Source organism: Glandiceps talaboti, chromosome 23 (assembly GCF_964340395.1).
Source record: "Glandiceps talaboti chromosome 23, keGlaTala1.1, whole genome shotgun sequence".
Classification (NCBI taxonomy): domain Eukaryota; kingdom Metazoa; phylum Hemichordata; class Enteropneusta; family Spengelidae; genus Glandiceps; species Glandiceps talaboti.
Window position 1 is genome coordinate 6,392,082 of NC_135571.1, and position 11,697 is coordinate 6,403,778.

An 11,697-nucleotide genomic window follows, 5' to 3' on the forward strand; every position below is an offset into this window, starting at 1 on the left:
CATAAAAAGAGAAACTATTCACTTAATTATTTGATTTGTTTCTAATTTCCAGCCATTTCATGCCTTTTCTTGTTCTCACCTTACAAAATTTGACACTTAGATACATAATCTGTGTTACCATATTGTGTTTGTACGTTGGTTCATCTTTACTCACAATAAATGTGATGCTTACGGTGTTTTTCCAAGTACACATGCTGCCTGGTACCAACCTTCATGCCATCGCCTTAGTAACCTACATGGAAACTGTTGCCATAGCAACAGACACACCATATTGTAGTCTTGAAACATGGCTCTTAGACTTCCCATCCATAGGAAATGCCATTGGCAAACTTCATCAAAAACTCCGTTAATGGAATCGCGGAACAGCGCCCTCACTCAAATGATTGTTGTGGGGTGATACAGCCCTTCAGACTACCAGTGGAGTTGCCGTTAACAGCACTGGTGGTTTCTTGCAGTTGGTGCCACTGTGCTATTGGCCTTCTTGGCTGAGTTATCATATCGTTCCAATGATCTCCACCAAGACCAGGAGAGTTGGGACCCACTTCACAAACACCAATTAATTCACTGTGACCAACTCTACAAAGAAAAAAAAAGACAGTAATTTTTAAGATAAAGTGAAGCAATAAAAGTACTATATAATGTTCCTTGTCTCTGTACGTGTTGTCTTGTATCATGTAGTTCTTACCTTTTATTCATTAATTTTCACAAACCCAAGAAATTCTAAAACCAGAAAAGACATACAGCAGTAAATGTAGCTTGTTTTTTGTACTCTGTTGTTATGTAATTTGCAAATCTAAGATTCTCTTGCAAATGGAGAAGGCTGTACACAGTAAAAAAGTGATTGATCATTCATCTTCTGTGAATATAAATATGTGGAGCAGGATGCTAAAGTTACAGAAACAAAGAAAAAAAACTTTTCTTTTCATATTTTCTGTAGAAGAGACATATTTTTTTGTTGATCTTAGTATTAATTGTAAATATGTAGTTTCATGTAAAGATTAATAATATCAAGATGACTTTGCAATGTCATTGGAACATACTATAGCAGCAGCAATGTCTAGCGCCCTCTAACATCATAATTAACAGTGACTTTTGTTTTTATATAAGATTGTTTAACCTTGACTCCTGATCATAGACACTTTTGTTTCTCCGATTTACAGTGTAAATTAGATAAGTTTTTGGAACACACATAGAGAAACAACAATATATAGCGCCCTCTAACATTATGATTAAATGACTTTTGTTTTTATGTAAATTTGTTTAACCTAACCATTAGTCATTTTTGTTTTCCAGATTTAGAGCATGCACTTCTTGTAAAATATCTAATGATGTAAGATGATAACCTTACTCTGAGAAGTGAAAGAAAATGTAGATGAAATTCATATGACAGGCGAACAAGTAAGCTATTAGTAAAGTGACTTTAACCTTACCTGTCATAGTCGACTACAGCTATTAGTAAAGTGATCATGTCCATGTGTTCAGGTGGTACATCAAACACAATAGCTTCATTGTACACAGGATTCAAGGTGTTCTTTTTCACGGTTGTTTTCTTCTTTTTCAATCGTTTTCCCTGACACATTAGTGAAATCTTAACGTAGGGATCTACAGAATAGAGATAGACACAGAGAAAATGTATATCACATTGGTGAAATCTTTACATGGAGATCTACAGAACAGAGATATCGGTAGACACAGAGAAACTGTATATCACATTAGTGAACTCTTAACGTAGGCATCTACTGAATAGAGAAAGACAGAGAGAAATTGTACATTACATAAAAGAGTCATTGTTTACAACCTAAAAGGTTTTTGTGATAAACAATAATTTAAAACATGTTAGAGTTTTTATGGTAAAGTTAGTTTACAACTTGTAGCTTCAAAACCTCAGTACATAATCACAGTGTGTGTACATATTATTGGTATTTCCACTGCAGTGCAATACTGAAAACATTATCATATATGTACCAGAGATTACTTGCACTGGTGTGCGCACATACTAGTGGTATTTGCACTGCAGTGCAATGCTGAAAACATTATAGTATAGATATATGCAAATGAGCACTTATTCTTTTCCTTTTACGTGAAATAGCATGACCACAAAGTCATATTTTTATGAAATTTGTTGTTTTGGATCAATGTTTGTTGCAAAAGTACAAAATGTAGTAACAGAACACCATGATGCATGAATTCCAGTGAGTGTACTTGGGGTATTTGCATACATGTGGCTCCTACTGCTGCAGTACATTTGTAGAACTATCCACAGAGAACACTGCAAGCATCAGAGCACATACCCACGAGTACCCACTTTGACACTCCAGCATCATGGGGGCTGTGTCATTGTTTTAAAAAGAGCAATATATCCTACCTGAGGCACCAGTGATATCCATCGCTTTTAAATTTCTAGCTTTGATAACAGTAAGAGTTAGCCTTCCAGCCGTTGGTAAATAACAGAGTGAAAACATCAACTCACCCAAGTCAACTTTATCCTGTAATTTAGCAGAGAACAAAATTACTATGGAACTAAAATATTCTAAGCACGCTACTGGAACTGATACAAAGTGAAAGGAAGCAGACACTTTGATATTAGTCTCAAATATTTTTCTTCTTTCGGCTGAGGAAAGTTTGAGTGACTTAAGGGGCCTTGTCACTACAAATTGAAGACAACAAACCCCTTAATGTCACAAGTATTTTGTGGCTGAATGAAGAAAAAACATTGGAGAATAATATAACTTATACCTGTGCATATGTAATTTGAAAAAAAATGAGGGAAATATTCAGGCAGTACCTGGGCTTCTTTCCCTGATTGGGTGTTTTTCATTGGCCATCTAGGTCCGTGGAATCATAAAAAAGGGGTACTTTTTCAGATTACCTCCGAGAATAGGGGTAGGATGCCTTTTTTCTACTCTCTCTCAGAAGACACTTCCTGACGAAGGCCTGGGGACGAGTAAAACCTCCCAGATTTCAGAAATAAGGGGTTGTTTTTTTGCCAGTGATTTTCTCCCAGATTCACCAAAACAGGGTGTTTTTCATTGAAATATTCTGGGAAAAGAAAGGGGTACATTTGAAATTTCGCTAACAAGCATGGATACCCACCCATCCAGGGAATGCCACCACCGGGTCAGTCCACCTGGGCTTCTTTACAGGGTTTCACAGTAGAGTCAGTTACCAAGATGCTATTTTATCACCCAAAATTATACCAAGTGATAGTATAGGCTGTAAGGTATGCCACGATGGGGCGCCCTCACACATCAGTTAACAGATAGAGCTGGCCTGTGAGGGCAGTGTGACGATGTATCTTACAGTCTAGTGATGGTAGTAATCAATGCAAGACAGTGCTATAATTGTAATGTATTAAAGGCCCACATCCAATTAGAATTAAAGTCTTGGGGTGAAAAAACATTTGCTTGGTGTAGAGAGCTCTATAAAAAATTGGCCCACAATAAAAGAATGACCCCATGTGATTATTATCAAGACAACACTAATGTGATAACCTGGGATTGAAACATGGTCCTTTAAAGGCAGAATAACGTTAACTGAACATTTCAACATAAAACTTTGCACTCCAAGAAAAAACTGACTAAACATGAATATCTACAGCATTCTTTCTAAAGGTTCAGTTTTGATTCGGCTAAATATTTAGGCATAAGTCTAGCAGAGATAACTTTAAAGATAAAAAAGTTGGTCCAAAACAAATGAATGCATGATTCTGTCCATTTTTCATCATAGTAATCTGATGTAAAAACACTGCATATCAACTACATGTGTCACTGTGAACGAGTAATCAATTATTTTACTAAGCATTTTTATTTTGTCACTCAATAATTTTACCTGAAAAACAATTTTTCACACTTAAGCTCAACTCTATTTTGGCAGATAAATCTCACTGACTATATTTCATTATTCCACATTACTTTAAAAGTAAGTTTATGTATTCATTCAAACCTAATTGAATAATCTACTTTTATTATCTGTCGTTTCCTCACAATTTACCACAGAAAGTGACTCTATAGTCGCACTGATTTTTGCTGATGTAAATAAAATTTCAACTGAATTAGCTAAAATTAAATTTCAAGCCAAAAGGCATACATTTGCAGTAATATGGATTTTGTCTCGTCTTTCATAGATATATCGGCTAAGAGATAGACAACACCAGATTTCATTAAAATTTCAACAGCACATGTGTACCTGACACATGCTGGCGGGCAAATGACCAAAAATTGATATTGATAATTTTTACTAGACTACATGTAAGTGTTGATACTTGTAACTGGCACAAGTGGGACCCTGGGAGGTCAAAGGTAAGTGGGACCCTGGGAAGTCAAAGGTCATGAGACATTTGATCATTGTTAGCATATGAATGAATGAAAGTTTATTTTAGCGGCATTAGGTTGTTTTCCTGGGAGTGTTCCAACATTTATGAAGATGTAAATTGATACCGTGGGGAATAGGTTTGGGTCTTGAGGCAGACTTTTCATTAAAACGGACATCTACATGTAATTACCTTTGCCTCATCTTAATAACTGACTATTAGTCTGGGATGTACAGGTACCTATGAAACTTAATACATGTACAGTAACTGGAATTCAATCCATGGCAGATTTTTTAATGATACAGCTGATACACCCCATGAAAAAACACCGATGTGTTTGCCTGAGTGAAGTGAGCTCTGCAACAATTTCACGCAAAGATGAAATGAAGTAACAAGAACAATACAACTGATACAAAAACATCAGGTCCTACTGATGTAGGTTTACCCAATGTGTTTATCAGTTTGTCTATATCTGTGAAAGTTATAATGTAAGTCAAACAGTCGTACGTGATTTCAGTAAACAGAGTCATGGAATCCCGGTATGAATAACATCAGTTTTAGTTTGTGTGTATCTAAGTCAGTTGATAGCTTGCTTTCTATTATACATGACATTGTAATAGAAGCACTTTAAGCAAAGTGTGGGAAGGGCTTTATAATAAAAAGTTACCAAGAATGTAGTCTGGTAATACAAGTAGATATCTTTTAAAGTACACTGTGCGTCTGTAACTTTTTGTCCTGGTTTGTCCCTTTTTTGTTTTTGTGTTTTTCTGTGTATGTAATCTTGCAACAGGTTCCATTGGGAGAACAGTACTAATGCACTGAAATGGTGTCTGTATATGAAAGATTAATGAATAAAAAAACCCAAAAAAAAACAAAACAAAAAACAATACCTCATTTTCTTATAATGTATAAATGGAAAAGACATACCTCATGTGAGTTTTTCTGAATATCCATCCAAAACTCTGTTTCGGTTGTCAAATCACTCTTTTCCAGCAAATTTTTAACCACAATCTGTCCGATGGAATCGTGTCGTGAAAACCGATCAAAATCGTAAATACTAAGTTGTAGACTTCTTTCGGGAAGTTCACTATATGGCACATTGAAGCTAAACTTTTCATCAAATAAAGGGTTTAAATTTTTCCGATGAACTTTAGTCTGGAATTTCCGTTTTCGATCTGGCAAAAGATAAAGCTTTACATAGGGGTCAGACGTTCCGGAAAAATCCTTCGCTGGAAGGTCTTCACCACTGATGATATTAACGATCAAGGCTTCAAACTGGGTATCATATTTTAGCGTAAAATGAATTCTTCCATTGTTGCAATCGGAACCGTTACTTTCCTGGGACGTTTTGTACAACTCAGGTCGTAGGTGACCGATTTTCGGTTGTTCCTTTCGTTGTGCTTTTTGAACGGAAAACTCCACATTAGACATGTTGACTTGGAGTGACATTTGTCGGTGGAAAAGATCTCGTCTTGTTTTCGACGGCACCACAGGTACAGTTGATTGCCGGGGAAGAAACTTCGCTGGCGTTTCATAATCACTAGAGTCTGTACTTGGATTCGGTGAGGACTGTAGTTTCCTAGAATTCATGTTGTTTTCACTAACTTCGACCTCGAAATAGCTATTTTCTTGGTATTTGTCAGTTTTCGACGATTTTTTATAGTCCCACAGCCGCAAACAGGGACACTTTCTTCTCTTCTGGGCACAGTACAGAGCAACCAGTCCCACAAAGACAATACATGTAATTAAAGAAACAGGTATCACAGCAGCTAGCGGGAGTTCTGTAAATAGTAACAGAAAGGAAACACATAATGTATCATACTGCCTCTTCATTTACATATTTACACTTTAATTTGAAGTAATTACTATGTAATCAAATGAAACTCATTAAATTGGTTTCACATGTTAATAACACTTTAATTAGAATGTAATTATTAGGACAAAAAAACCAAAACAACTGTTTCTGGTCAGCACGCGCATCACTTAAATACCCTCGCGTTGGTCTTTTTGTTTCCATGTTTATCCAGCCCATCCAGTCTGCAGATCTATGGGGAAACACAGAAATAACCCTCCCTACTTCAGTGAAGACAACTGCAGAGGCAATCATGAACAAGTATTACATCTGTTCCACATACATACTTGCTCTAAAGTACTAAATAAAAAGAACAGTAACTGCCATAAATATACATGTAGTAGCCTACGTGACAGGTTTGTTGAGAATTTAAAAAAATCTGCGTCAGCGCACCACATTAGATAAACTGTCCTGACCAGAAACAATTCTTTTTTTGGCCTTACATGTTAACATTAATGAAACTCGTTAATTTTGTTCCAAATGAAAAATATAAATGCCAATCCTCAAAATAAATGGCATGTTTTACACTGAAGAGAATAAGCACTCAGGAATCATGAATATTCATTGTTCAACCATGAATATATTATTCCTGCTGACTGCCATCATGAAATGGCCCACAGCAAAGACATCCTGTAAAGACACTGATGTTTGTCCAAATTAAACTTTTGTAGTACTAATTTGTAGGTGATGTTAAATCACAAAATAACTCCCCAGAACCCATAGTTTATGAAAATGTCTCTATTTCCTGGAGTGGTGTTCACCTTTAATAACAAGACATTAATTATTTATAAAAATGCAACATGCCGGAATCAAACACTTATACTTATACAAGTTAAATACTGCATATTGAGGAAAAAAACTCGTCCAACCCATCAAATGTGCAATCCATTGGGAAGTATGTCTTTGACAGTTTATAGGATATTTACAAGTTATTTGGGGCAACTTCTGTTAGTTCGCTCTTTAATTGCCTTGGACAAAATAACAGCTGCTTTTTACTCCAAATGTGTTAAAGCCATTAAACTGTGCGGCAATGAGAGGTACTATAGGATATTATCAGGATATTAAGATATAACTCATTATGAATGATACGGCGACGTAATTTATCATACGTATCAAAAAATGTTCAAGAAACCCCTACTATGCAATCAACTATTCTAGCAATGCCAGAAGACAATTGATGTTATAGAAGACATGCATTAACATTAACACTATACTTGAATCAGTGTGCCCTCTAAGCCAATTTGACGTGCCACTGACGCACACAATTTCTAGTGACACACCAAAATTTGGTGTTCCCCTATCTCTTACTATGTGGTGACTCACAAGAAATCACAGTTTTTCTTATTTTCACTCACAACAACAAAATTTGGCTATCATTAGAGGGCACACTGACTGGAAAGTAGTTTTACCAGACTGAGTATTTTCATTTTCGTAAAAAGCTTATAAACTCAGCTTGTGACACTTCAAATGTAAATAATGTGACTGTAACTCTACAAAGGAAAACACAGAACTTAGATTTTAGCACCTCAGAAATAAATAAATAAAACTTTTGCTGTTACTTTGTTTAAGAAAAGTCCAACCTATTCTCATTTCAACTCAATTAAACAAATCAGGGGTCAAATAGAGGTCAAACTGATATCAAAATTTATTAATTTTAAAATTGTTGAATATTGTCTTAAGTCTATGGGAAAATAAAAGGTTGACGATGTACTGACAAACTATATGGTGAACCCCCACTTTCTTTTATTATTCAGAAGGAGCTTTTTATTTTTAATTTTATTTAACTTGGCAACCATTATGGAACTTAAAAGTTAGGAGAAAATTGAAGACCTGTGTCGGATCAATAAATAATACCTTAGTTACTAGATAGTATAGGTTTAATTCTCAGTGTCATGCGTTTAAACATTAAGTTATCTACTTGCGATTTAAAATTGAATTTGGTAGTCAAAGATGAAATTTCAGTGATCTTTAGACTTGCAGCCTCTGCTGAATTCAAATCCTAAGAGTACACAGTCTATATGCAGTGTAAACCTGGTATGAATAGAACTGAATTACCATCAGTAAACCTTTTAAACATGGTAGCGGACTCTGACATTTATACACTACATATCGTAAATTAAGTGTATGGTAATCGTATAGTGGTACAAGTGCTATACAAGATATGCATCAGTTCTGAGATCAATAGTTTTCTATATAACTACTAGTCGCTGAGAGTTGTAATCAGCGGTCTACTCAGAGGGTAGTCTGGATGCTAATATGGTCTCTAACTAAACCATGAGAGTGGAGGTGTAAATTATAACGATACCGTATCATGACTAGACTACTTAGCGGGCTATGAGTATCTGGTATCACTCTCAACAAAGGAAGCAAACTTTATGCATTTTGTAATTGACGGAAATTTCTATTCCTGCCCCCTCCCCCCTTCCACCAATGACTACAGTATATTGTACTGTGAATGTATTTATTTTGCTGCACAACAACTTTTATTTTCAGTCAAAATATTATAAAGAAAAAAAAATCAGTTTTCATCTTATAACTACAAGTTTTGCCATTACTTAATTTCTTCAAGAAAATTCTATCTCATTCTCATTTAGGAATAAAAATCAGTGGAATTTTTTCAATAGAGGCAAAAATGAACTTATCATAAATTTAACCCACTTTAGAGTTCATAGTCCGGTTGCTCCCCAAATGTTTATAAGTGATGGCCAATGCAACTGCTGTGAACACAAACTCTGCAGCTACAGTGAAAGTCAACAAAACACTATATCTTCATTTCAGCAACCAACTAAGCACCCAAGCAACCAAGCAAGCAAGCAAGCAAGCAAGCAATGTTCAACTCTTTATCTTAGAGGTATTTCGGGGATGAATATGTTTTCAGCAAATTCAAATTCCTGGATGTCCTGCAGTTGAGAACACAGAACCAACAAGTATACATAATGAATGTCCTGCAGTTGAGAATACAGAACCAACAAGTATACACAATTATGATGATACCACTAATAACTGTTTGCCTAACTGACCTTTTCACACGACACTCGAACAATCTACACTTTTTATGGAACATGTTTCCATGGTTACAGGGATGACGTTTTATAGATAACTGATAAGATAAAAGCTGACAAACACAATCATTGGAGTCTTAGTGTCTGTCATGCTGGACTTCTCAGTGACGTCGGCGAAGACATACGTTTTATCAATTACACAATTTCTGTATTAAATAAAGGGAAACACGATTCTATGGTTTAAACGGTGCCATTTTGACCAATCACGTAATTGATACCATGCATTTATCATTATAACCTAAAATCTATTTTACCCTCAGGGCATGATGTGTTGTTTCCTAATACGTTACAATTTATTGAGAAATTTGTCATGTAGCTTTAAAGTCCATTACAAATGTACATGTAGGTCTTAAATTACCTCCCCCCCTCACCCCCACCCCCACCCCATCCAATACTCACTAAGTGTGTTCGTAAACTGTAATAAGTTAATCAGAATTGTGACACTTTTAAAATTTGGCTTTACAATAACAAGCAGGAATTTAAAGATCCCCAAAACTGCTTAAAATCAAATAAAATCATATTTGAAACAGAACAAGCCTTCCATCTAGCTATTATCACAACAACTCCAATTTGTAAGAACTTAACATATCAATTAGTATAACCATATCTTTCGTATCAGTGCCTCCAGAGTAAATCTGAGAAAATATTCCCCAATTTTAAGATGTTTAACCACTTATAATGACGTTTTTAAAGCAAATCCAAACATAGATTTATTTAGTCCTGTTTCTGCCTTTCGGCGTGTGCTTCAGGCTGCGCGTTTTTATTAATTTTTCCTGTTTTGTTGTTTTTATTTCTGTGTTTGCCTTTTATGTCATGTCACTTCTTTCTGTTATTGCTACCCCTTGTTTTTATCTTTTTAGTGCTTGTTTTTCCTTATTTGTTTCTAAAGGTGCCTGTAAATGGGCTTTATGCCTGTTGGTTTACCTGAATAAATAAATAAATAAAAAAAAAAAAAGTATCAAATATCACAATTTATCATATAAAGGACTTGAAAAGTTCACACAGGAAATGTTCTAGGGAGGAGTACACCAGACCTGGTTTGTATTTTTAGTTATACATACAAATCAGCGAAAAAAGAATGATGTACTAGTATTTATCCCAGCACGGCTTTAGAAACAAGGTCACCTGTCACCTAGTCTGTGAGGTACGCTGTGACGGGGCGCCCTCACACATCGGTGTGGGTGGAAGGACACATATCTGACTGTCTAAGGTCACTCCAGTACAGGTTATTTTCATATATTATCTTTGTAATACTGTGAATTTTTAGATTTGGCTATTAACTTATTTCAGCTTATTAAGGCCAGGGTTTCAATGCCGTATTATTCTTAGATTAGTGTTGACAAAAATCATGAGGCACTTTATAGTCACAAGTTTTATTTCATCGGGATTAAAAAAATTGTTTTTCTGACACTTGAAGGACACCAAGTCAGCTAAATAGACGTCCATTATTTATTGACTTGTATATAAATTATGCATATTCATAGAAAGCATGCAGGCAATATTCAGTCAAGGAAGTTCAACCCTTAAAAGTGCATTGTACTTTTTCATCTCATTTTATACGGTTCATGCATACAAGACATTAAACTTAAAGTTATAACTTAAAAATTGAAGGATCATCGAAAGACTGCGTGTATCATACATATTTTATGATCCCCACGAACAATTTAGATAGATGAGAAACAGGCTTCCCATAGCCCAGCCATTACAAATATAAACAACACCACACTCCTGCCTATACAAGCAGGCACTGTATGTGTACAGACATGTCACCACGGGAACCATACAAGCAGACTCAAATTCTTGCTAGTTTTAATTTGTATATGTCAAAATCTGAGCCTGCAATGCGATTGACTTTCAATAGCTTCTTTGTTCCAAGGAGGTTGTGTGTGTCTTTGTATCAGTTGGAATCCGATGGTATTGTTTATATTTGTAATGAGTGGTCTGTGGGATTCGTCTGTTTCTTATCTATCTAAATAGTTCTTAGGGAACATAAAATGTCTAATATGATATTTAATGCAGTCTTTCAGTGAACCTTTGATTTTTAAGCAGTAAGCGCTGACAGAGTTTATGCTTCTTTAAATAAAAAAATTGCTTACAATTAGCAATATGTAAATTGCAATTCATGCATTCTATTTACATTACAATAGGGAACTTGCAAACCCACCATGTCGAATGTTGCATCATGGGAAATGTGATAATAAATACTAATCAATTAGCATTGTAAACAATATTGTTACATTGTTTATAACCAGGTATGATCAATTCATAGTCACCCTGATCTTTGTGGGAGGTTAATTTTATCAGTAGCTCCAGATTAGGTATTACGATAACCACAGATAATCCCATAGTCCTTTGTGTCTGAGCATGCTCAGTTTGGATTGCAAGTTCCCTATTGTCTTCTGGCATTGTTAAATGGTTGATTGCATAGTAGGGGTTTCCTCAAGATTTTTTACACAAAAAATTACATCATCAGA

General features: G+C 35.3%; 1 protein-coding gene across 1 annotated transcript; it reads right to left on the reverse strand.

Annotated features, from left to right (window-relative positions):
* Positions 1-371: 371 nt before the first annotated feature.
* On the reverse strand, positions 372-8,238 carry LOC144453207 (synaptotagmin-6-like). The gene is made up of 5 exons (XM_078144484.1): positions 8,217-8,238; positions 5,237-6,090; positions 2,366-2,486; positions 1,431-1,602; positions 372-576 (listed from the first exon to the last, which is right to left on the reverse strand). The coding sequence occupies exons 1-5, from the start codon at positions 8,236-8,238 to the stop codon at positions 372-374; spliced, it is 1,374 nt and encodes a 457-aa protein (XP_078000610.1).
* Positions 8,239-11,697: the final 3,459 nt, after the last annotated feature.

Excerpts from the sequence above, each read along its gene's own strand:
- LOC144453207 (XM_078144484.1), bottom strand. The coding sequence starts at position 8,238 with ATGTTTAAAAGGTTTACTGATG. Across the intron at positions 1,603-2,365 it reads GGATATCACTGGTGCCTCAG|ATCCCTACGTTAAGATTTCA; the intron begins GTAGGATATATT and ends TCTATTCTGTAG. Across the intron at positions 577-1,430 it reads GCTGTAGTCGACTATGACAG|AGTTGGTCACAGTGAATTAA; the intron begins GTAAGGTTAAAG and ends TTTTCTTTGTAG.